Source organism: Peromyscus leucopus, chromosome 6 (assembly GCF_004664715.2).
Source record: "Peromyscus leucopus breed LL Stock chromosome 6, UCI_PerLeu_2.1, whole genome shotgun sequence".
In the NCBI taxonomy this organism is placed as follows: Eukaryota; Metazoa; Chordata; class Mammalia; order Rodentia; family Cricetidae; genus Peromyscus; species Peromyscus leucopus.
In genome coordinates, this window is record NC_051068.1 from 117,250,929 (window position 1) to 117,277,569 (window position 26,641).

Sequence of the window (26,641 nt, forward strand, 5' to 3'; positions counted from 1 at the left end):
GGAGCCTGGTGGAGCCCGGTGGAGCCTGGTGGAGCCTGGTGGAGCCCGGTGGGATCTGGTGGAGCCCGGTGGAGCCCGGTGGGATCTGGTGGAGCTCGGTGGGATCTGGTGGAGCCCGGTGGGATCTGGTGGAGCTCGGTGGAGCCCGGTGGGATCTGGTGGAGCTCGGTGGAGCCCGGTGGAGCCTGGTGGAGCCCGGTGGAGCCCGGTGGTGCCCGGTGGTGCCCGGTGGAGCCTGGTGGGATCTGGTGGAGCCCGTTGGAGCCTGGTGGAGCCTGGTGGAGCCCGGTGGAACAGGCTCTCTCTGGCACAGGCTGTCATTTTCATGGTTGCTTCCAAAGGCTTTGGCTCAGGAAACCACGTTTCTGGAAATGGGGGAGGGAGCACTGTTTCGGTCTATCTCTTTGATACATCTTAAAATTCTGCAGTATGTGCTCTTGACCACGTATCCTTCTGCGTCCCCTTCCCAAGCATCGGGACCAGGGGTGTGCACCACCATACCTGCTCTATTGTTCATAAAATCTGCAGTGTTCTTCAAAGGTGAATTGAGGTTAAGGATTATGATTCCTTCTCTTGGGCAATCACTTGACAAAGCCTTCCAGTTAACCATGCAGTCACTGTGCCATTCTGTTAAGAATGTAGGCCGGGCGTTGGTGGCGCACGCCTTTAATCCCAGCACTTGGGAGGCAGAGGCAGGTGGGTCTCTATGAGTTCAAGGCCAGCCTGGTCTACAAAGTGAGTTCCAGGAAAGGCGCAAAGCTACACAGAGAAACCCTGTTTCAAAAAAAAACCAAAAAAAAAAAAAAAAAAAAAAAAAGAATGTAAAAGAATGTGTGAGCACATGATGTGCTTTAAGACTTTGGAGGTTTTGCTATTCAGTCCACAGACCCAAGGTACGCACCATTTGTTTCCTGTCATGGGGTTGCCAAAGCTAACCTGTTTTGGCTTTTAAGTACCTGACAGTTCGGGAGGAGGGATCCTGATAGCAGGGTGGGCTTTAGGTAATTGACGACATCTCACAGCCCATTTAGCCATGTTTCTTATTCTGATCTTGAGGTGTTTTGGTAACACAGGAGGACCCCTCCCTCAGGGCAGGGACTTTACCTGTTTCCCTGAGCTGACTGTTCCATATGTGAGCAAATGTGCCCTAGGCTCTGGATCCTGAAAGAAGTCAGTGGGTCACACTGGCCCATGCAGTGTCTGGCTTCCAGGCTGCTCTCAGAGTCCGTCTTGGGGCCAGTTGCTTGGTAATTTAGTCACCATCACAGAAATGTTCCTGGTCTTCCTGTGCTGTGGCTTTTGCTCACCTGAGACCTGTTGGTAGTTATATGGCTTTTTCCTAGGGAGATGTGAACAAATGTGTATTTGCTGCATATAGGTACCAACGACAGACCAAAGAGCTAATTCTACCCAACAGTAGCTAGTGAACTGAGGAGTTGGTTGGGGCTATGTACAGGAGTATGGGTGACTCAAAGGCAGTTGCATCCTATGGAAAGCCCGCATAGCGCAGGTGATTACTTTCAAAGGCTGCATCCCACGGGTCCCTCTTCCACTCAGAGATCACTTGATCCAGCAAGTGTTCCCTGCTTTTGTGACTTTGGAGAGGGCTCCCTGGATCTTGTAACTTTCAGTGTTTCCCGAGCCCTGTAAGTCTCCTTAGCTTTCTGAGTGTTAGCAGCCTCCACCCTCAATGTCCACATCCTTCAAGGAGGGAATAGTCAAGGCCAGGAGGAACAGCTACCCAACAGGCGGTCAGGGCTCACTGCAATCCCTTATGTGGAAGTGCAGCCAGGCCTAACCATGCAGGTGATTCCGCTAACTGTCCTGGGAGCACATCACAGCTGGGGCTGGAAGGTGGTCCTGGCACCCTGAGCTAGCTCCCACTTCCCTTTTGAAATTGTGTGACTCAAATGGGATGTATCATACAACAGTGTCCCGGAGACCTACATGCCATTTTTTGCTCCCTCCCCCATTGAGTTTTCCAGGAAAATGTTTAAACAAATGCGGCCAAAGTCAATATCAATGGCTAGGGAAGATGGACAGGGCTAAAAAGCAAGTTTTATTTATTTCCCAACGATTGGACAGTGGTGGCTTTATTACTTTCCTTTCTATATAAGTATATGGAATATTTTAGAGTAAATGGAGAGAGGTAGACGATTAATGTGACTTTAAGAGAGATTGCCTAAGTGTACCACTGCCTGCTCTGATCTTATTAATTATAACTTGTCAAAGAGAACCTGTAAATATTTTGAAAAGGTATAAAGATTTTTAAAAATATTCGATACTTAATTTTCTTGTATCCGTTAGAGAAAGTCTGCTAATGGGATAAATGTGGGTTGACTTTTCACGTTGCTGGGAGCCTCCAGGTGCTGGGTTGACCCCCTTGGGAAGTGGCTGCAGATGAAGCAGAGGGTTCGGTGGACGCTGTCCTGCCTCAGCTACTCACAAATGTGGCAGTTCTTTTGCTGCATAGGAAATCGTCCTTCAGGTTTCAGACACAGATCATTGGCTGTGTGACCGGCCGTCCGGGGGGTGCCAAACTGCCTGTGGATCTAGTTGACTTTAGTTTTGTTTATTCTGATGGGCAGGACTCCCTGCTCGAAAAATGTAGTTTTACTGCTCTGCCTTACTAAGGACGGTTGTGAATCAGTAAATAAAATCCTTTAACAATTAAGTGGCCATCATTTTAATAATTTTAATACAACTTAAGTGGCCCTTATCCAGTATGCTTGGAACCAGGAATGTTTCAGACTTCAGATTTGGGGTGAGGGGATCTCTCTCTCTCTCTCTCTCTCTCTCTCTCTCTCTCTGCCCATATATATGGGGTTTATTAGAGTGCCTTATAAGCTGTGGTCCAGCTAGTCCAACAATGACTGTCTACCAATAGAAAGCAGTTGTTTAGTCCATGAGGCTGATGTCTCAGCTGGTCTTCAGTATACACTGGAATCCTGAAGAGGAAGGCTCTGAAGCCAATGAGGGCAAGCAGGCAGAGAGAGAGAGAGAGAGAGAGAGAGAGAGAGAGAGAGAGAGAGAGAGAGAGAGAGAGAGAGAGAGTCCTTCTTCCATGTCCTTTATATAGGCTGCTACCAGAAAATGTGGTTCAGATTAATGATGGATCTTCCCACCTCAAAAGATCAGAATTAAAAGTGGATCTTCCAACTTTGAATGATTTAATTAAGAAAAAAAATATCTAACAGGTCTATACTCAGCTGCTTGGGTTTTAGTCAGGCTGACAACCAAGAACAGCCATCTCAATAGTAAAAAAGATATCTTGGGGATGGGACCCAACTCTAGACATGAAGTTTGTTACATTTACATCTTCTACAAACATCCAGAAGATAATTTCATATAATACTATTAGTGCCTTTGCATTTTGACCATTCTTCGTCCTATAAGGGCATGTGTAGAATTTTCTCCTCAAGACATCAGGTCATTGCTTAAGAAGTTTAAAATTTTGGGAGCATTTTAAAGATTTGGAATTTTTAGATCAGAGATGATCGCTCTATATATTTTTATTTTTAATGCAATTTTTTAGTTTATCAAGATTTTTAAATATACGTTTGTGTGTATGCACACCCTCCCACCCACCCCCACCCCCACACTTGTCCCATGATGTGTGTGGAGGTCAGGGGACAAACTGTGGTCTGTTCTCTCCCTTTCCATGCGGGCTCAAGAGATCGAACACAGGTCATCAGACTTGGCAGCAACTGCCTTTATCCACTGAGCCATCTCATTGTCCCTAGTTCTGTTTTTCTTTCCAAATGTCCTTAGCATAAGACATGATGACTGCTTCACCATGTCCCCAGCTCTTTAAAGACAAGTCTAACCTGTGACACTCTGAGGAGGTCACCATTTTCTGGAAAATCCTATAAGGGAGAGCCATCTGAATGATGATGCTGTTGTTCTAAATATCTGCTAATCCTGCTGGAGTTCTGATGTTTTCCTTGGGGTTTTTCCCTTCCATTTTAGGAAACTGATTTTGCTACTAGCAAGCTCTTGGTGGCTTCAGGAGCACCGACTGAGGTGTAAAGTTAGCTATATTTCAGAGCGTTCTGAATATATAGCGAGCTAACATGTAGCTTTAGAATTACAAAGCAACAGAAAATTTGAACAAGCAAGCAGACTTTCATAAGGCAAATTTTACACATAGTATAAAATTAGCTTACAAACTTCTATCATGTTTCTTTGAATATAAAATTCTATTAATCTAAAGGAAAATACACTTTATTTATCAATGTATCCTTAACATCCTATATATTATGTCTGAGGCTAGCCCACCAGGTAAGCTGGCCACATAGGCAGTTGTTAATATTTAACAATTATTCTCTAAATAATTCTCTAAATAGTTCAAGGAAAAGCCAAGGAGCTTTCTCCAATATTTGAGATCAACCTATGCACGTTTGCCTCATTAGCAGGCTTCCTCTACTGTATGCAAGAAAAGGGATCTAAACCATGAAGACAGGTCAGCCTCGGCAGAACTCAGGATGTGGAGGCAAGAACGGGTGTGTTTACATATTGATGGACAGCAGATAATCTTTATGGTTTCTTCAGCTGTGACGTCATCACTGCCCGTCTCTCACATTTGCTTTGAGGATTAAAGAGAACAATTCATTAACCAGAGAGCACACACGGCCGCAGCACGTTGCCTGTGGTACACTGTTTCATGGACCTGTCTGTTCAGTTCTTTGCCCTAGTGTTTGGCTCAGGGTGGCACATTTTTATTAAGCGCAAATATATCCCACATGTCAGGGGCGTGTTTCGGGTGCCAGCTACTCTGGAGGCTGTGAGGGTTTAACAGGGCACAGCAGATCATAGAGATCCTCCTGCCTCCATCTCAGGAAAGCTGGGGTTAAAGGCATTTGCCACCCATCCTCTGCAGACCACTAGATTTTCAAAGAGAAGAATGTCCTCCACCGGGCATTTTTGTTCCATCACACCCGGTTGAGGTATGCATCCAGGGAAGGAACATCGCACCGGGGATGCGTCCTTCCCAGTGCATTGCAGCAGGAGGCACCTGAAGCCTGCTTCCTCCTGAGACTGCCCGTGTTATCGTGGTCCCTGACTGAAAGTGGCACCTGCCAGCTTCTCCACGCTGTGCTCCATGCTGTGCTTAGCTTTGTGAGATGTTCAAAGGGTCCTGCTTCTTCCCATCACATGACTGCTGTCCCCATTTCAGCATCGGGTTGGAAGTGACCATTCCTTGTCTGTCTGTTGCTCTAGACTGCCTTCACCTAGACCTCCAGGGGCTCGACAAGGAACCCGAGGACTGGGCACAGACCTCTTTCTTCAGGCTGGACTTTTACCGGTAAGCACCACATCAGGCCTCAGTCCCCAGGAGGGGAGCCCTGGGAGGTGGAGGGGAGCCCTGGGAGGTGGAGGGGAGCCCTGGGAGGTGGAGGGGAGCCCTGGGAGGTGGAGGGGAGCCCTGGGAGGTGGAGGGGAGCCCTGGGAGGTGGAGGGGAGCCCTGGGAGGAGGTGGGCAGCAGTAGCCGACACTGACGGTTCTGCCCTTTACCGTATCTTATTCAGGCTCGTGCAAGTCGATATCTCCTTTGGCCTCAGAGGAATCGACCTACAGGCAATTCATTCCCGAGAGGTACCAGACTGTTACAGCTTTCAGAATACGGCAAGTGTCTGCGTTTTAGGGCAGCCCCCGTCAGTTCTGTTCCCTGTGGATTTTGTAGAAGAAGATAAACCCCGCAGCCTACAGACTTTAGATGCTGCTGCATTAGAGCAGCTTTAATGATGGTGTGGTCTCATCTAGAGACTGTTTCATGTGAAGATGGAGCCAGCCCTTTCCAACTCCCTTAAGCCATGTTCCTGGGCTGGGAAGGACCAGAGTTCAGACCCCTGGCACCCCCAGAAACCCTTCATCCCTTTACACTGTAGTCTTCACCACAAAAAGAAAGTTGTAGAGGAATTCTCCCAGTTAGCGCCAGCTGTCAGCTCAACACAGCCCACTGTGATCAGAGAGCACGTCCACTGGAGGATCACCCAGATTGGACTGGCCAGCCAGCACCTGGGTGGAGCATTTTCTTGGCTGCCGATTGATGGAGGAGAGACCTCATCCCACTGTGGGCACTGCTATCCCTGGGCAGGTGGTCCTGGGCCGGATAAGAAAGCGGGCTGAGTAAAGGTTGTAAGCAGCCTTCCTCTGAGGTGTGTCCTTCAGTTCCCGCTGTGACCCTTTCAGTGACGAGAGCAAGCTGCAGCTGTAGGCTGAAATATCCTCGGACTGCTTAAGGTCAGCATTTTATCACAGTGACAGCAGCAGCTCGACCAGAACCCATGTGCTGGGGCACTTTCTTTGTATGACCTCTGTATCCGAGTTCCACCAGGGTGCCGCTGACCTTCGTAAGCAGTTGACCTCCCGCTGGACTATAACCTCTCCATTTCTGTCTCTAGATCACCTTTGACAACACAGCTCACAGTGGGAAAATCAAAGTCTATCTGAACAGCGAGGCCAACATAGAAGAATGTAAAGGCATGAACATATCTGGATCTAGTAAGTGCGGTACAGCCTGCCCTTTGTGTGTTACGGGATCGTTTAGGTCTTGGAGAACCGATGTGATTGCTGTGGTGGGCGGTGGGAAGAAAGGTCCTTGAAAACAAAGCTCAAACACTAGTCTTGAGACTTGTGCCCACATCAGCCAGTGTTTATTGGTTCTCTGGAGAACTTAGCACGAGTCAGTGGCTTAGGAGATCAGCTCTGCAGCCAGATGGCCTGAGTTTGCATTCTGGTTCTGTTGGCCATGTCTGGGGCCTTAGACCTCTTTCTTGGCCTCTCTGTCTTAGACTTTTCTGCAGAGCAAAAGCAATGACTGAATTTGTTGAGGAGTTGGTGCTCAGTGCTGAGCACGGGACTCATCAGAGTTGCTCGGCTCCAACAGAGGAGGAAAAGTCTTAGTGAGGGAGACTGCCGTGACCAGATCTCTAGTGTGTATAGGTAGGGATAGGTGTGGAAGTATGGAAGGTACTTCTGAGGAAGAAGGTAAATGATAAGTTTGACCAGGGATGAGTGGGAATCGTGAAATGATTCTTAGAGAAGGTATGTTTTGATCTAAGCCTTGGACAACCAGACCCCAGAGCGCAGATGGCAGCCTGAATAGACATGGGGACATTTCCTCAGTCACCTCATGGTCCATATTCCTAAAACAGCCTTGTTGAGCTTGGTGTGGCGTCACAGACCTGCAATCCCAGCACTATGGAGCTCTAGCTCCGCTCTGTGGCCAACAGGGAGAAACACATGCCACACTGACCTAAATAACTAAACTGTGCTATTCTTATAGCTGTGACTTAAGAAACCTGGCCTCATCACCAGGAAAACATGCATTTAAGAGAAAGTGGAGGGTCATGAAATCGTTAAAAAGCTGAGGTTTAGAAAGCAGCTTTGGAGATGGCTTATGCCCCCTCTTTCATTTGAAGCTGTGTGGTGGCTTGAGAATCCCTCCTGAGAGACAAGAGGCGACATCTGGTGGGATTTCCTAAGTGTTCTGACGCTCCTTCCCATCACTCAGCAAGCGGGCTGCTTGCTTCTCCTGTCATTACCCACATTCACCCACATCGCCTCAAAGCAAAGCCAGGCAATGCCCCCTTCATCTGCTTCCTGATACCCATGTTCCCCCAGTGTGCTTCTGGTCTCCATCAGTTTGAGTTTCTAACGAGTCACACGAGGCTTGGGAACTGGTGGGCAAGGCTTCCCACTGATGGGGGATGTGAGAGCATTTCCCTATTGCTGGGTGGGAGTTGACATGTGTTTGGACAGCCCCAAGACAGTGTCCCACAGCAGACAGTGGAAGAGTGTCTACGTACATCAGGTGTTCGGCGGGGTGGAGGGAGTCGGGTGTGGGACTTCCCTCGACAGAGTGCCAGTGTGTATTTCTGAAGCAGTGTTTTCCAAACTCAGGTTTGGAAGCTGTGTCTACAAGGCAAAATAGTTTCAGGGAGGTAAGAAATCAGTGACTGCTAGATGTTGCCAACACTTGGGAAGCTGAGGCAGGAGAATTTCCACTAGTTCACATTCAGCAACAGTATTTAGTTACTTTTCCTATTGCTGTGATAAAACACCATGACCAAGGTGAGTTGGTGTTATGACCTTCTGTAAAGACTTAAAAAGGAAGAGTTATTTGAGCCTGTGGTTCTAGAGGAATAAAGAGTCTACCATGTCAGGTAGACATGAAGTAGTAAGTGCGGGCTCACACCTTACCCCGCAACCAGGAAGCAAAGAGAGAAGCACTGGGGTGGGAAGGCGGTGAGGGGATGGGAGGGATGCTGTGAAATGCCATCTTCTAGGTAAGTCGCAGCCACTTCCAACACATTCCAACCACAGACTCACAGCAGCTGCAGAGGCGGAGGCCTTCCCTGGGAATGCATGAGAACAGCCCTTTGTAGATGTAACCAACCGTCTTATTACATAAGAAACACAGAACCAATGTAAAAGAGAAAGCCAAGAGGTCAGAGCTCAGAGCTAAAATCTCACCCTTCCTCCTGCGGTGGTCCTACCTCTCCGAAAGAGACCTACTTCCTGTGTGTATGTCTTTACATAGTCTTTCTGTTCTGCCTTCTCATTGGTTGTAAACCCAAACACGTGACTGCCTCGTCACTGCCTGTATGTACAGCCCTCTAGGTCTTAAAGGCATATGTCTCCAATGCTGGCTGTATCCCTGAACACACAGAGATCTACCTAGCTCTTCTACCAAGTGCTGGGATTAAAGGCGTGTGCCACCACTGCCACACTCTTGCTATGGCTCTAATAGCTCTGACCCCTGGGCAACTTTATTTATTAACATACAATTAAAATCACATTTCAGTACAAATAAGATACCACCATAGCCCTTCAGCAGCCAGGCATGGGTGGAGGAGGGACTCAGGGGCCCTGCCCTGCCCTCATCAGCGCCTTGCTACAGACACACTCACTGAGGAGAAAACCACTGCTTTCAGTGGTGCCCAATTAGGACCCCACCAGGCTCCAGCTCATGGTTTGAATCCGGTGGTCAAACAGATGGGTGAAACCAGACCAAAAGCCATGAATCTGGGAAGGGGACTAGGTGTGGACAGGGATGGAAGGAGCAGAGGTAATGGGGGCCGGAGGTCAGAATACATTATATACATTTATGAAATTATCAAGCAACAGAAGTCATCAAGAAGAAAGAAAATCTGAACCTTGACCCCCTCCCAAACAAATAATCTGAGCAGGGGTGTATGAAGTGGGGTTCTGGCCGAGGGCGGATGTGCCTGTTCCAGGCATGAGCTTGTGACAGGTCCCCAGGCAGGAGAGAGAAGAGGAAGCTGGTGGAGTCACCGTGTGGAAGGGGCTACAATGTGTAACCGTGAAGTCCGGCAGCAGCTAGGCTCACAGACTGCTCTCTCTCTCCGCACGGCCTCCTCCACTGTGCATTCGTCCCAAAGCAAAGCCCAGGTCACTGCTCACTTCCTGACGTTCATTCCCAGGAGTGATTTTCTTGGCATCGGCACGCAGGGAAAGCCTTTCATTTAGTGCTCTGGCGGGACAGGGCACTGTGAGGCTGATGAGCAGAACTGTGGCTTCTCAGTGTGGCGTTTTCATTTGCTCTCTTATTAATGAGGCCAACTTGCTGCTGTCTCTTGGTGTGAAGCAACTTAGGCCATATTGGCCCTTTCACCTCTCTTGAGTGGAGCCTAGATGGATCAGCTTCTGTTGAATTCTGTCCTACAGTAACTGTTCATAAAGAATTTTGATGAACATGGCCTACATTTGTAAGTTCTTGACCCTTCCCTCCAGGGTGCGTTAGCTTGTTTGTGGACTTAGGAATGAATGCAGTATGGTTTGGCTTCTGAGAGTTACTGTTTTAACAATAGACAAAGCGATTTTTCTTTGACTTTCCCTTCAGACTGCCATTTGCTGGGAAATTATTCTGCACAGTTTGTGCAAGGCATACTGAACGTTTGCATTCTGCCTTGCTCTGCAGTTCAGAGAAGCACTCCCTATGTCCTGGTGTTTGATGCATTTGTCATTGTGATCTGCCTGGCATCCCTTATCCTGTGCACACGATCCATTGTCCTTGCTTTGAAGCTGAGAAAGGTGAGCACGGCTCTTCCCCCTCCTCTCTCGGCCAGCACCTTGCGTTTGTCCAAATCAAGGGGTCTGCCGACTCTGGGCTACGCTGCCCTCTCTCGATCCGCTTCCTTTACCATCCTGACTTACAGGAAGTGAGAGGAGGCCCCGGGGACTAGTGTGACAGGCTGGTTGGTAAAGTGCTTGCCACGCAAGCAGGAGGATCCAAGATCGATTCCCAGCACACATATGAAAAAGCCACAGGACTGCATACGACTGTAATCCCAGCTCTGGGGTGGTGGGAACAGGGGGCTCCTTGCCGCTCACTGGCCAGTCAGTCTGAGGGAATCAGTGGCTCCAGGTTCAGAGAGAGACACTGTTAAAAAAAAATAAGTGGGAAGTGATTGAAGAAGGCACCTGGCTTCCATCTCTGGCCTCCACATACATATATGTGCATGTGAACATATGTGCACACACACATGCATCAAAATTTTAAAAGGAAGAAAGGGTTTAAGTTACTCCAGGAGGTCAGATAATCATTCTGCTTGAAATTGAGCTAACAAGTACAGGTACTTGTGGTAAGCTTTCAAGCATTTAGAGGCTCCCAGAATAAAATTTTAGTTTCAGGGCTGATCTGAAGAGCATGCGTGGGTTCCATCTTTTGTCTTCAAGTCAGAGTTCACTTCGACAAGAAGGCACAGTAAATGGATGATAATGAGGCATGAAATACTTGGATTTGATTTCTTAAATGGTTCATTGTACCTTTTACCTCTTGCATTCTCAGGAGCATGTACTTCAGCTCACTGTGTGTCTTACTCTGGCTTGAGGCATGAACGTAGGTTCCCACTGGGGTCAGGGGAAGCAGGAAGTCACTGAAATACCATCTTCAGGCAGGAAATAGCCCATGTTCTATTTTCTTTGATCTTAACTTCCATGTTGGTCTTTAAATTATTTTTTGAGATTTATCTTTTTGTATGTATGAGTGTGTTGTACACGTGTGTCTGTGCACTCTGTGCATCCTGTGCCCTCAGAGGCCAGGAGAGGGCATCAGTTCTCCTGGAACTGGAGGTACAGACAGTTGTGAGCTGCCGTGTGGGTGCTGGGAATTAAACCCAGGTCCTCTGGAAGAACAATGAGTGTTCTTAAATGCTGAGACATCTCTCCAGCCCCTTGACTTTCACTCTGTAAATATCTACTTCATATCTGCCTTCCAACCCTCTAGGTATTCTGAATCCTATGTTGGGGTCTCTCTGCCAAGTGCAGGTACAGCATTGGTCACACAGTGCCCACATCTGGACTACAAGAGAATCCTAGTTCAAAGGGTTCCCGTCGATCAGCTTGAATGGGGGCATGATATGCAGTGTTTGGAACACACTCTGGGTTAGCACTATTGGTGTGCAGCACATGTACTTAGTGTTTGGGGTAATTTAACAGACGTTGAAATGCTTGCTTACACTGGCGTAGACAATGTGACTTAGTGTGTGGCATTGTGTCTCCCTGTGAGGTAGATCTGCCATCTTGGAACTGTTCACTCTGTCTTCTGCCTCCAGAGGGCAGTATGATTTGTAAGAAATGCTTTTTCAATGTTTGCGGTAGAGATTTCTAAACTTCTTCCTGGAGAAGCACAAGCGACGCGTGTGCGATGCTGACCAATGGGAGTTCATCAATGGATGGTATGTCCTGGTCACTATCAGCGACCTCATGACAATAATTGGATCCATATTAAAGATGGAGATCAAGGCCAAGGTAAGTGACACACCATCTGGAACCTTACATTATCTTGGCATTGTGAGATACAGAGTCCTTCTGGAGCCTAGCTCAAACCTTGTGTTTTCTCTTCTCTCTCATCCGTGACATAGGCTGCCTCTCACTCTTCCTCAGGAAGTGTGTGCACTGTGGACGGCGGCATCTATGGCCTTCCTCCAGGCCTGTGCAGTCACATCGCTAGAACGGGAACTGAAGTTCGGAAAGACTGAGGGTTTCCTTTGTTTGTTTGTTTGTTTGTTTGTTTGTTTGTTTGTTTCTTTCTTTCTTTCTTTCTTTCTTTCTTTCTCTCTTTCTTCCTTTGTATTAAGTTTATCTGTCCATTTACTTGTGTAACTTGCAAAGGAAGCAGCTGGTACACAGACCAGTCACTTCTCCTGAACATGTCTGAAGAGCCAGTGGCAGGTGTGTGTGTGTGTGTGTGTGTGTGTGTGAGAGAGAGAGAGAGAGAGAGATGCTGTGTGCCCTGATAGAGAGAGAGAGAGAGAGAGAGAGAGAGAGAGAGAGAGAGAGAGAGAGAGAGATGCTGTGTGCCCGATAGCTGGGGGAAGGATGAGGAGTCTTGAGTGTCTACAAAGTCTGACCGGTTGTTTATGCTAGTTAGTTAATTGGTTTGCTCTCATGGTTGGACTCTGCCTCCTTTGTTCAACGGTTCTCTCCTTTGTTTTCTGTCCGTCTTACAACACTGTCCTCTCATGGCAACAGTGCCTCCTGTCTCCATCCCAGCGACCTCTGGCTCCTCTCAGGCTGCCTTCCTCTCTGGCCTGTTTGCGCTTCCGTCTTTAGTCTTGAATCCCACAGATCCGGCTGCACAGCGGCTGCGAAAATCTCCTGGAAGTACCCGCCTTGCTGCGACAATACTTTCCACGGCATCTACTTAGGATGAAGGGACCTCCCGTCACCATGGCCCCTAAGGGTCCCCTCATGGGGCTCTGGCCCCCATCCTGGCTCCTCTACTGTCCTTCTACCTGCCAGTTCTCAGCCCTGGGGATGTTCAGCCTGTCATGAGCTTGTAGACTTCTCTCCAGTCTATGCTGTGGGTCCAGCTTTGCCCTGGGTCATGGCCATTGGAGGGACTCTGTGAGAAGTGGCTGCTGGGTCTCTCATAGAACTTAGCATGTCATATTAGAATTGTGTTTGTTGTCTGTCTCTGTAATGAAGCCTAGAACTCTTCGGAGTAGGAACTATGGCAGCTAATCACACTGGAGTTTGCTTCCAGCAGTGACTGGCCTGTGTTGTTTGATATTTGACAAACACCATGCTCTTTCATGCCTGGGTCAGTGACAAATGCAAGTCCTATTTCAAAACGTTATTTGGAAAAGAAATCTGTTCACAATCAAAGTACTAAAAGAAAGTAAAAACCAAACATTTGAAGCTTTCCTCTGCTTCCTTCCCCTCCCCCCTTTTTCCCTCCCCTCCCTCCCTCCTCTTTTTTCCCTCCCCCACCCCCAGCCCCACTTCTTTTCTTCTTCTTCATCTTCTTCTTTATTGTTTTTGTTTGGAGACAAACAAAACTTACTGGCCTAGAACTTACTATGTAGTTCAAGCTGGCGTAGAATTTACTATATAGTCCAGGGAACTTGGGAACTATGGTGATTCTCCAGCCTCGGCATCCCAGGTGCTGGGGTAACAGATATGGGTGACAGATATGGGTGGGACGGTCAGTTCTCACCCATGAAAGGGAGGTAAACAAGCCAAGGGGACCAGGCTGTTTACTTACCTGTGCATTCTTTTCCTCCCTTAGAACCTCACCAATTACGATCTGTGCAGCATTTTGCTCGGGACGTCAACGCTCTTGGTCTGGGTTGGAGTCATCAGATACTTGGGCTACTTTCAAACATACAACGTAAGCTCTCAGAAGCGCCGTCGTGGTTGACACTCGTTTCTCTGCCGGGTTCTACCGGCTAGTTTCCATCCTCCAACCCAGCCACTGCTGCGATTGTTTTCCAGGTGCTCATTCTCACCATGCAGGCCTCCCTGCCCAAAGTCCTCCGCTTCTGCGCCTGTGCGGGGATGATCTACCTGGGGTACACGTTCTGCGGCTGGATTGTCTTGGGACCGTACCACGAGAAGGTGAGTAGCTCCAATGCCTTCTGCATCGAGGGCACGTGGGGCCCTTCACCCTGAGCCTCCCGCACTTACCTCCTCCACTCCAGCGAGCACCCTGACGTCAGGACCCGGAGAACTGTCTTTTTTCTATTTCTCTGCCTTCTTTTCAGGACATTGGGGTGACTTTAGGATATTGAAAAAGAAACTCCAGGAAATGGGAAAACACACCTCTCCTAGTAGTCTGGGCCTGGCTGAGGACCTGACACATTCAACCACCTGATTAGCAATGCAAAATGTTTGTACATGAGATCACTGTTAGTAAAACTGGGGGAAAAAGTAAGGGAATTATGACAGAATCCTCCAGTGTGAAGTATTAGGCTTTATGTCCGCTGAGGAGAATGGGAGGAGTAACAGCTGCACCAAGGAAAATGCTTCATTTCTTTTGAAATGAGCTCACGTCTTTGAGGGTGGCTTTGATCAAGCTTCCGGTTTTCGTCTTATTAAAGATCAGCATCTGGATTTCTAACTATTATCTCTTTTCAGTCAGTACCATATGTCCAGGATGGACAGACTTATGGTCCGGCATGGTATATTCCCAGGAGACTTGAGGAAGGAGGAGTGCTGTGAGTTCAAGGCTAGACCACACAGAGAGTTCAGGGCTAGCCTTAGAAACAGAAGGAGACTTTGTCTCAAAGCGGTGTTATCATTGATGGGCAGAACATCATGAGAGGAAACCATTGAGGCTGTATTCCAAACCAAACAGTAAAAAGAATCATTGTGTCTCAAGGCATTTCTTCCACGATCTCCTGGCTGTCGGGACAACAGAAAAGATGACAGCCGTTACCACCTGTTTGCCGTGGGCAGGTGCTAGGCACAACATTCCTGGGTCTCTCTCAGGTCACACACAACCCCTTCATGCTCATACTGATGTCCCAGGCACCCAGCCGGGAGAAAGGAGGCAGAGAACACCAAGGATGTCCTTCAAGTTCATGCAACAGCTCAACTCTAAGTTCTGACCTTGACATTTACCAAGATAGGTGGTTTATAAGCTCTTCAGAGAGAGTGATACACACAGCTCGGACCCTCCACCATGTCCTGTTCAATCAAACCGCAGCTTGGAACACCCAGGCTACCCTCTCTGTCACTTTAATGTGTTCAAAAAGAGTCTCGATTTTTCTTACTGGAAAAACAGTCTAATGAACAAAGCGACAACCTCCAGCCTAACGGCAAATCTTGATGATCCTATTGATTTTTCTGCTTCGTGTCACATCTTTGAAGGTGACTCATAGGTAAAAAATGTTCTTTGATATGATAACTCTAACACGGAGAGCTCACTGTCTTTGCCGATCCAGGAGAATTTGCATTTTTCTTTCTCTTGCTAGCCTCCTGCTCCTGGAGCGTCTCCACCTCTCTGTCACTAGAGGGCACTGTTGCACCGTGTGGAATAAATAGGGAGCCTAATCTGGGTTTCATCAATCCAATGGTCCCAGGACAGTCGGACAAGGGGTCCTGTGCTCTTTGTCACTCGCTCCTTGCTGTTCTTCTGTCCCTCACCATTGTTCTGGAAGGTTCTCAGTTAATGCTTTTTGAAGTTTACCGAATGGCTGCTATTTTGCTTTTTGTTAGGCCGGCTGTCCGAGTTCTCCTTTGCTCTGTTACCTCTCCGGTTAGCCTTCTGCCTCTGTGATAAAATGCCCAACAGAAGGTTTATTTTAGCTCATGGCTTCAGTCCGGGGTCACTTGACCCTGTTGCCCTGGAGCCTGTGACCAGGCAGGATACGATAGAGAAGGTCTGTTTGCAAGAAGGTAGCCAAAAAGGGACCAGGGAAACGGGGAGGGCTGGGTTTTCAACCACCCCTTCAAGGCATGCCCCCAGTGGGCGCTACCTCTTAAGGGTGCCCAATGGTGCCACAGCCTGGAGATCAAACCTTTATCGCGTGGGCCTCTGGGGGACATTTTGAGACCAAGCTACAGCATGCCATCTTGTCTCTCTGTGAGATGATACCATCCTTTATGGAGAATAGGAATCTTAATATACCAAGCTATTTTCTGTGGTTTCCCAGACAGCAAATCGCAGCGTCAACCCAGTCTGCCCAGTGCCAAATCACACTTTGACCAAAAACACCCCATGGTGCTCCTCTTGGCATTGTCTAGTGCTCCCCATTATAAAAGGACACCCAGCCTGATCTGAGAAGCAGGCTGTACTTGTGGCTCAACTGTAGGACAAACGCCCCTCATCGATACATGTCAAGATCACCCGCTGAAAAACTGGTCACTGCCTTTGTGAGCCTGGCTCCATTCCCGCATCTTTATCTCTGTCCTTCATCTCTGTCCTCGGAAGGAATGTGGTGAAGTTTCGGTGTTCTGGCCCAGCGCTGTCCAAGGAACACAAAATGTGAGGTCACAAATGCAGCTGCTGTGCACGCTTCAAAATATTCTAATATCCACATTAAAAACAAGGAAGAGCAGGATGGAACTGATCTTAACGATGCATCCTGTTAAGCCTAGCAAAGCCCAAATCCTAGTTCTGGAATGTAAGTGAGGTAAGACGCCTCAGTGCCTCGCTCTTTTGTCTTCTGTCCTCTTTGAAGTCTGGGGGTCTGGGGCCTCCCACATGTCTCATCTTAGTTATTAAAATTTTTTTTTTGGAGATAGGGTCTCATGTAGCCCAGGCTAGCCTCAAACTTGTGATATAGCAGGGGATGGCCTTGAACTTCTCATCCTCCTGCCTCTACCTCGTGAGTCCGTGCATTACAGGCATGACCACTATGTCCTGGTTATGCAGGGCTACTGTTCAAATCATGGATGCCGATGCTGGCAAGCACTCCGCCAACTGTGCGACACCCAAACACCTCAGTTTCCTGGACTCCAGGTCACGTGCTCAGCAGCCACTCATAGTGGGTGGCTACGGTTTGGGGCATGGTTTTCACTGGTGCCAGATTCCCTTTCTTTCTCAAAGTGAAATGATGCCGAGCGTCTCTAGCATCCCCGACTGGTTAGTTGGTGACAGCTCACGCCCACCTCTAACCAGGCTGGTAGACTGGGAGAGTGAGGCGCTGAGTGTGTGCTCAGTGAAGGCACAGGCTGGTGGGTGAAGGAATGGCAGCTGATTCTGGAATTTGGTGCTTTTCTGCCTCATTTTGCTACTGCTGCTGCTGCTGCTTTAGATCTGAAGTTGGAAAAATTTTATTGCCCCCAGCAGCACCCCCAAACTGATCTGTTAGAATGTCCAGCTTATACCATTAGCCATTGAATCAGAGGCCCTTCGGGGTTGCTCAAACCCTAGAGCAGCTGAGCATCATGGCCAACATTCATTAGTAGTTTGAGAATCACAGCAACCCAGAGTGTGAAAGCCATTCATTATTAAAAAGAAACAAGCAAACAAAAAACTCTAAAGAGAAGGTGTCGGGAAAACCCTCAGTTGATGCAACTGATTGGGAGTCAGAGCACCAGATTCCTTACCTTCCTGTCTTCCTGCTACACATCTGATTGCAGTGATCCAACTCAAGGAACAAAAAGTGTCACATCGATGTTCATTTCCAGCGCTGATGGACTTTGGCACCGTGCTCCTTGAAGACGTCTGGGCACAGAGAGCTAAAGCCTGCTGACGATCTTCCAAACCCCATCTTGAATTATTAAGCACTTCTCTAATGTGGCTTTTACATTTCCTGCCTCCGGGGGACTTGTTTTTTCTTAAACTATGATGCATGAATAATCATTCTGCATTGTCCCCATTTTACAAATAAGAAGAACAAGGCATTGAAAAATCATTGCACTTTGCTGAGGCCATGGGCAAAATTCTGAAATTTCCAAGGCTTCTGGTCATGCCCAGATACTTTGCTTATTCAAAATAATCACGAGCCAGCTGAAATATTATATCTAAATATTACAAGAGATTCTTGCTACTTGCTCTTGGAGCATGCTTTAAACCATTCCCTGACATAAGCCAATGCAGGTTATATCTGCATTCCAAGGGAAGGTCTTTTGGCTCACTCACAAACATCATGTATGACATGAATGTTTTGTTTCCTTCTGTGATCTCATTGAGCCCACCAGGACTTCTAATGGAAATACCTATTGGCTGTTTACTGTCTGCACGCACGCACGCACGCACGCAGTGCCCACCCTGGGGCCTGGAGTGTGTCAGGCGCTCAGCAGGTTTTCTTCTGAGAGGCAGCTGACCTGCCTTCCAGGTTAATCTGCCTGATCAACCCGCCTAGACTGAGAATCACCCAGAGACACAGCTCTAGGCATAAACATTTGGGCATTTCCAGAAAGTTCCGGCAGAGGAGGGAGGACTAATTCTGAATGTGAGTGGTACCATTGTAAGGGCTCAGAGCCAAGAATGAATAAAAAGGGGCAAAGAAGAGAAGCAGGGGAGTGCCCTGACTGTTGGTTGTCCCGCTGAGATGTCAGCTAGCAGCTGCTGTAGGCTCCCACTTTCCTGCCTTCCTGCCATGATGGATTATATACGCCCCCCCAAGCCATGAGCAAGATAATCCTCCCTCCTTGCCAGGCATTTGTTCACAGTGACAAGAAGAGCAGACAGACATGGGGGCTTGCCATTCTTAGGAGGTAGCCAATGTGCCATCTAACTAGAGACACTTCAGTACCTGACCATGGCAGCTTTTATGCTCACGTGTTTGGAATCTGGCCACTGAATGTGACTTTGGTTATAATCTGTTCTTGTGGTAGAAAAATGACCCAGCACACTAGTTACTTGTTGAGTCTTTCCTTTGACTTGGTGGGTTGGAATAGGTCTTATTTGTGCACAGAGGGAGAGATACACTGGTTATGAGTACATTCATGTTAAGATGGGCATTGTGTTTATACTGGTAGTGTAGGACAACACGTATAAGATGTGGTGTTTGCTCTCCAACTGAGGTACGGAAACGGCGTTTCAGAGCAGTTAGAAGACAGCCCTCCATATTCTCTGTAGTTCTTGTGACAGTGGATCGGGGGCTGAAGCTGATGGAGCTTTCTATCCCCAAGTAGACTTTGAATTGGCCCTTGAGTGCTGACGTGGTTTGACGCAGAGAGGAAGGAAGAATGTATGAGACGAAGAGACTGAATTCCACCAGGGAAATGTGCTGTGGGGGAGCTAAGCTCGGGTGTTGACATTGACAGGCAGGAGCCACAAGGCGACACGGAATAAGGATTCATTGGGACCTTCTGTGCTCACATTTTCAGCTTTCGTGGCCATAAGCAAGAGAAACGGCTTTAAAGCCATCTCGATGAGATTGGGGGGCTCTGTTTGTTTGTTCTTTTCCGTCTGGATTGCAGGGAAAGGGACTGGCATGCAAAGCCTTCCCTAAAGTTTCTGTAATGAGCCAACGTCAGCACTGACGTCAGAGTGGAAGAGGAAGGTTGCTTCCACCATAAAGCACACAGGCTCCAGAGGACCCAGGAGTCGGGAAGGCGGGCCAAGCGGCACAAAGTGGAATGTGCTCCATTGCCTCGGTACAGATGTTTCTTTTGGTTGGAGGTTGGAACCAATTACAGAAATAGAAGAATTTGGAAGGAGAGCCCTTTTCTTGGATAGGGTGATGGGAGGTTCATTTTGTTACCTGTGACAGCTTTTCCCTCCTCCCCCATGTGGAGACATCCCAGATGTTTATTGAGACCTTGGGTGTTCCCAACGCTCAGTTAATGAACACAGAGACTCTGACCTCTAATGTCAGAATTTGGTTGAAAATTTCGCAGTAACCTGTCTCATGTATTTCTGAAAACCACGCTGTCTTTTGCTTGTTAAGTCATTATTACTCCACGAGATTTTCATATTGATCTACTGTTTAAGCCCCTGGCCCCTGGGTCGTGTTTGTTAATAGCATGCAGTTTGTTTTAGTGGGGGGGCAGCAGTTTGATAGCTCCTCGAAGCCAGGATGATGGGCTGTGGATTCTGGATCAGTGCTTAAGCTCCGTGTGCACACCCTCAGCGGGACTACCTGATGTCCGAGTCCCCGCCTGGTACCTCAGATGTACTGTGTCAAAACTGTCTGTTAAAAGCCCGTGAATGGTAATTTCTTGTTGCGGTGACAAAGTAGTTAACAAAAGAAACTAAAGGAAGGGTTTGCTTTGGCTTGCAGTTTGAGGGCATATTTCATCATGGGGGGGAGGGGAAGTCGTGGTGGTGAGACCATGAGGTGGCTGGTCACAGTGCATTTGAAGTCAGGAAGCAGGGAGAGATGAATACAGATGCTCAGTTCACTTTCTCCTTTTTACTCAGCCCTGGGAATATATAATATGAATTATTATATTGATTATAATTATTATAAAATATCACAATATGAACTATACACACATGTATATTTATATATATAAGTGTTGCCACCTATATAAAGGATGAATCTTCCCACCCAAGTTTAACTAGTCTGGAAACTCCTCAGAGACTTATCAGAGGTGTATCTCCTAGGTGACTCTTGATCCTGTTAAGTCGACAATCAATATTAACCATCACATGATTCTAGCCCTTACCCTTCCTGCAGATATACTTTCTCCAGAGTCTCTTTTTCCTGGTTAGGACTCTTTGCCTCACTTGGACTCCTAATGTCACCTTTGACTGGCACCTCCCTTGGGTTGCTCCTCTTCTGGGAGATCTCCCACAGGCTGTTAGTTTTTAAATAAGCATGCATCAAATCACACCACTCCCATGGCTCAGATGTCCTTCACTCAAGTCTGCGTGTGAGCTGGACTGAGGCTGACGTTAGCCTGTCTCACTGAGGCCCTGTGCACAGATGTCTTTGCTCAGGCATTGCCGTGTCTCATGTGTCTCGGCACCACAGCTCCCCATTGTCACTGAATACATCCTTTTCCTCTGCTTACTGAGAACTAGTTCAGAACGTCACTGACCTTGTATGGCCCACCCCAGCTCTGCCACACGGCCTTGTCTATCTTAGCTGTGGCCTGTCCACTTTTTTGGAGTGGGGAGTTCCTGGAAAAGTGTTTCTCGTGTGGTTGGGAAGGCTATGGCCACTTAGGAAAGCCCTTTGGTCTTGTGTTGTCTTAAGCACTTCCATATGTAGCTGGCTGTAAGATCCAGACATCACAGTTCTACCAATGATGAACCCAGCCCCCGGCAGCTCCCTGCTTCCAACGGCGCCGTGCTGACTCTCAGGAGCTCCCTTGTCTTTGCCCTGCAGTTTGAAAACCTGAACACAGTGGCCGAATGCCTGTTCTCTCTGGTCAATGGCGACGACATGTTCGCCACCTTCGCTCAGATCCAGCAGAAGAGCATCCTGGTGTGGCTGTTCAGCCGTCTCTACCTTTACTCCTTCATCAGCCTCTTCATATACATGGTCCTCAGCCTTTTCATCGCGCTCATCACCGACTCTTACCACACCATTAAGGTAAGTCACGATCAGGATTTGCTGCCCCAAAGCACCATAAATGCTGCATGGGTTGGAGCAGAGAAAAGGCTGTAATCTTATTGAATGATAATTTTATTCAGGTTTTCAAAAATTTAGAAAATAAACCTTTTTTGTTCTGATGACTAATTTTAAATATACACTTGTCTTATGGTTTCTATTGCTGTGATGAAATACCGTGACCAAAAACAAGTTGGGGAAGAAAGAGTTTATTTTATCTGGCTTACACTTCCATATCTTATTCCAACACTGAAAGAAGTCAGGGCAGGAACCTGGAGGCAGGAGCTGATGGGGCCATGGGGGTGGGGAGTGCTGATTACTGTCTTGTTCATCATGGCTTCCTCAGCCAGCTTTCTTATAGAATCCAGGACCACCAGCCCTGGTGGTACCTCCCACAATGGCTGGGCCCTCCCCCATTAATCACTAATTAAGCAAATGCCCTACAGGCTTGCCTACAGTCAAATCCTATGGAGGCATTTTCTCCGTAAAGGGTCCATCCTTTGAGATGACTCTACTTTGTGTCAAGTTGACAAAAACTGGTCAGCACAGCACTTGAAAGGTTTTACTTGTTACCCCAAACAAGGTGGTTTGGTTTGGAGGCATGCTGGGAAAAAGAGAGGAAGGAAGAAAAGCTGAGTCTGGTGAACTCAACAACCAGATGGCTGTTGTTGGTAGAGACAGATGCTCCAGCCTGCATGGCTGCCTGGGACTCGGGTTTTAGGGTAAATACCGGAGGTGGGAGGTGATGGCCACCCTGATGACTGGGTAGATGGTGACATGCCTCAAGCCTAGTGATAGGAACACTTGTAGTGCACACTTCGTTAAGGTAAAGAAAGCGAAGGTTCCAGCTTTCCTAAGCCATGGTGCACCCCACACCCTTTCAGACAGGGCCTGCGTGGTTGATTTAGCTCTAAGGAAGCTCACTGTCTTTGGAGCTGTTATCTCCACAGCAGATGGTTGTGCTAGGAAAACTCTTCAGGGCCAGTGCCTAAGCCACACAGGGTGCTGGCTGCCCCCTGCTCAGCCCTTCCCATACCAACTCAGAAGAAAGCTCGTCAGTGATCAGTGTGTGGGGATCGGAGTCAGAGTGTACGTGGTAGTTGACCCCGGCCACAGGGCGTGTTGGGACAAAATTGCAGGCTCTTGCCCATGAAAATTCCTATCTTTGACATGATAGTGTCCTTGTGTGGGGCAGGTATCAGTGCTGAGCTGGATGACCTTACTAAGCATGACTGCAAGCTAGGGGTTTTTTGTCTGTTGAGAAAAATCTACCCCTGTCCCACTCTGTGGTCACCTTCCATGTGCGCAGAGAATGGGGGTCATATCCCCATCAGATTCTGGGTGAGCAGTGTGTAGAGTGAAATTTGTCTGCTGGTCTCATTATTAACACTTCAGCTTTATGGGTCTGACTATTTCTTTCATTCTTCTTTTCAACACACCTCTTCTCCCTGCTCCCCTGGTGTGCTTTCTGGAGCTTTCCTTCCCACTCTCCAGTTCCCACCGCCTCCCTGGCTCAGCTGTTCTAGGACTGACAGACTGAGCCATCCTTGTTCAAAGTCCTTCTTGGATCTGAACTAGCACTGCAGGAGTTTCATTTCACCAAGGTGGGTTTGCCTTGTTGACAAAGGGAACAATTTCTCATGCTCTGGGAAGGAGGTAACAGCATTTGTGCTTTTCAAAAGAAATACCAGCAAAATGGGCTTCCTGAAACGGATCTGCAGAAATTCCTGAAGGAACGCAGTAGCAAAGACCGGTACCCGAAAGAACCATCGGCCTTGCTGTCCTGTGTCTGCTGTCTGAGGAGGTCAGTGTTGTGTCTATGGCCAGAAGGAAGTCATTCTCAAGGAAGCTTGTGGTGGGAAATAGTTGGTTTCCTTTTCTTCCTCCCCCACACAAATCTGTTTGAGAAACAGATTTTTTTTTTTTTTTTTTTTTTTTGGTAAAACAACGTTCTGTGCAACAAGGTTTGTGCAGAAAGCTCCAGGACTTGATTAAAACTCTTAGGGACCTTGTAAGAGCCTCATGAGGAGATCAACTGTACCCAAGTCAAGAGGCTGGCCTCTTAAGGGCCAAAGGAAGAGGTCTTAAAGTTTGGAGGTGGACTCCTTGAACAGATGGGGAAGAAGCTGTTGGGGTCTCTCCTAGGTAATTCTCTATTGCTGTGATGAAACACCATGACCAAGGCAACAGAGAGAAAAAAGTTTATTGGAGTGTACAGTTTCAGAGGTTGAAGCCATGGCCGTCATGGTGGGGAGCAAGATGGTGGTGGGCATGGCACTGGAACAGTAGCTGAGAGCTTACATCCTGATCCACAAACACAGGGCAGAGAGAGAGAACTGGGAATGGCATGGGCTTTTGAAACCTCAAAACCCACTCTAAGTGAAACACCTCCCACAAGGCCACACCCCCTAATCCTTTCCAAACAGCTCCACCAACTGGGGACTAAGTGTTCAAATTCATGAGCCTATGGCGGACATTCTCTTTCAAACCCCCACAGTGTTCTTGGTTAAAAGCATGCATCAGTAGCTCTTCCATGCTCAGCTGGGCTTTGCTGGCTGTTTGGACTCTGAGAGAAAGTACATAAATCTCAGTGACCAGAGCATGCTACACAGTTGTGTGGGGACCAGGATGGAGGTCAGATGGGGAATTTTTTTTTCAGAGCTGAGGACCGAACCCAGGGCCTTGTGCTTGCTAGGCAAGTACTCTACCACTGAGCTAAATCCCCAACCCCGGGGATGGTTTTCTTAAGAGCACCCATCTATGTCTTCACCTGGGCTGGGGGTAGAAATTTTAAAGGTATATATTACCCATGTTTTTTGAGGAGGATTCTATAATTCAAATTCCTAAAGGAAGAGGGGAGACCATGACTACTTAAGCTCACATGATGTGTGTTTCTATTATCTTGAGGCTTGCAGTGAGGGGACTGAGCACATTCAAAGAATGTCTGGTAAATAAAAAATGAGGTCTTCTGAGATGATTTCAAAATTGCATTTCATCCTCTCAGAGCATCAAATTACTGCTGTAGATGCCAGAATACAGGAGAATGAATTTTCTTAGTTGGCAACTGCCTCCTAAGAAATGGGAAGGATAAGGCAGGTCTTTTGGAGTGGTCTTGTTATCATGCAGTTATTATATTAGTGACTTTCCTTGCGTCTGTGATAAAATACCTGTGAGAAACAACCTAAGGAAAGAAGGATTTACTTCAGGTCAGGGTTTGAATAAATGAAGCTTGGTGACCAGAGCACATGGCAGTTGGTCACATTGCACACACAGCTAAGAAGCAGGAGGAGATGAATACTGGTGCTCAGTTGACCTCCTTCCTCCATTTTTATTCACTCCAAGACCCCAGCCCATGAAATAGGGCTACCCACATTCAGGGTGGTCTTCCCTTCTCAGTGAAACATTTCTAGAACTACCCACAAAGTTGCACCCAGATGTATATACCTCACACCTTCCTGAACCATTTGTTGTCTGCAATACTGTCAGGGTGAGCCTGATGGCCTCAGAGTCCTCTTCCCGGCCCTCACATGATGTAGCTCATTGGAGAGAATGGCCTGGTTGAGCATACGAGTTGTCAAATGTTCTCTACTACGAATGAGTACTTGGCCCTTATAGCCGTCAATAAGGCTTCATTAAAGCAGAGTCCCCAGAGATGTTATCTGTTCACGGGTTGATCCAGAAGCATCTATCCAAGTCTCAGAGCATGCACATTTCCATTGTTCAGTTTTCTTCCTCTTTCACATTTTGCTCCTGTAAGCTGTGTGTGTCTGGAATGTAGAGCATCCCAGTCTCTTTGTAAAGACTTTGGGAAGTCCTGCTGGGGATAGATATAGCTCAGTGTAGAACACTTGCCTAGCCCGGGTAAGGCCCTCAGTCTGACCCCACCACTACAATATAAATAATAAAGTTAAAATGTAAATGTCAAGCATAGCAATGCATGTATTCTGGGAGGGAGGCAGAAGGACCAGGAAATCAAGGTTATCCTAGGCTACACAGTTTGAGGCTAGCCCGAGCTGCATAAGACCCTGTCTAAAACAACAACAACACAGGGCTACCCAAACAAAATTTCTTAAGTCATTGCTCTCGTTTTTCTTCACCCCGTTTTCTGTTGCAGGAGAGGAAGTGATGACCACTTGATTCTCATTGACTGAAACCCTTCTGCTAACATCAGTCCCGTCCAGACCTCTTTCTCCTGTGGTAGTACAGAGACCCCGGAGGGAGCAGAGGCTCACTACAAGACAGGAGGGCTGTCTGTCAGCTGCCGACCCGAAGTGACATTCCAAGTTACTTTTTATCAACATGGAGGGTAGAGGATAGGCTCCTCCTGGGAATTAATGTAATAGAAGTATGATAATGAAGTTTGTCACCAGTCTGCTCATTTGTGACATCATAATGTTGGGATGGAAAAAATATTACCATTTCAGAGTGTGTAAGCAATATTTAAAGCCAGGTGAAGATATATGTTTATTGCTAGGAAAAGATTTGCTTTAAAATGTGGTCCTTGGAGTTGAAGACATTTGTTAATTTGTGGTCAGCACAGAAATATATTCAGTTTCAATACCAAGTTAGGGTTTGAAGTTGGAGCACTGGTAAGCCATGTAAGGCTCACACTCAGACATTAGCAGAAAGATGTCTAGAGAACTCAGATCTCAGCTGGTTGCACCGTGAACTTGCTTCTTTGGCGTGCTATGCGGTGTCCGTTAGCACAGTCAGTGGGACGAAACATCTGGATGTCTCCTCAGGTGAGCTTTCCCTGGCCCATACACACAAGACCAGTGGTGCTAAACTGGGAGCGGCCACCTGTTTCCATGAGTCGGCTCCACGTGGCGGGGATTTACCTCTGTCAAGTGAGGAAATGTGGTGTGTGTTTCCTTAAATAAATTTATTTCCATGATGCCGTCTTGCATTATTACTGTGTTAAAATGCAATGTTTCTCAACAGCTACCAAGTGGGAGTTTCCAATCACCCCCCCCTCGAGCACTTTGTCTATAGGAGAGATCTCTCATTTTTGAACAAGTGATGAAGGAACTATGAGGCTTGGTCCATGGAAACTGTTTAATAAAGATTTGTGCTAATGGCAAGAACTGAAGATCACCTTAAAAATAGATTTATGGCCTAGCTGAGCTGTCTCAGGGGTGTGGGGTGAAATTTGAATTCGCATCTCAGAACCACGCAAATTTCCCTAGCATTGTCTGTATCCCAAGACCCTGTTGTCAAGAATAATTTTTCTGATTCTCCAACTGCTCCTTACCCCTGATCTTTCTTCATGTGTTTACATCAAATCTAGGCAGAGAAAATCATAAGACAATAACATTAAAATTTGTAAGCAAGTAAATGATTCATTCTAGGGCTATCTTTGCTGTCCTTGGGGACAACCCAAGTTCTGTTCCCAACACCAACACGGTGGCTCAGATGTCTCCATAATTCCAGT

General features: G+C 47.4%; 1 protein-coding gene across 1 annotated transcript in view; it reads left to right on the forward strand.

The window, feature by feature from the left end:
- The window catches only part of Mcoln2 (mucolipin TRP cation channel 2), a 52,532-nt gene extending 26,428 nt beyond the window's left edge, over positions 1 to 26,104 (forward strand). Inside the window, exons 5-14 of the mRNA XM_028876793.2 lie at positions 5,221 to 5,305; positions 5,530 to 5,626; positions 6,406 to 6,505; positions 9,948 to 10,060; positions 11,630 to 11,779; positions 13,542 to 13,643; positions 13,748 to 13,870; positions 20,986 to 21,192; positions 22,893 to 23,014; positions 25,325 to 26,104. Of these exons, the coding sequence (XP_028732626.1) occupies positions 5,221 to 5,305; positions 5,530 to 5,626; positions 6,406 to 6,505; positions 9,948 to 10,060; positions 11,630 to 11,779; positions 13,542 to 13,643; positions 13,748 to 13,870; positions 20,986 to 21,192; positions 22,893 to 23,014; positions 25,325 to 25,361 (1,136 nt within the window). The 3' untranslated portion in view covers positions 25,362 to 26,104. The remainder of the gene's footprint in view (positions 1 to 5,220; positions 5,306 to 5,529; positions 5,627 to 6,405; positions 6,506 to 9,947; positions 10,061 to 11,629; positions 11,780 to 13,541; positions 13,644 to 13,747; positions 13,871 to 20,985; positions 21,193 to 22,892; positions 23,015 to 25,324) is intronic.
- Positions 26,105 to 26,641: the final 537 nt, after the last annotated feature.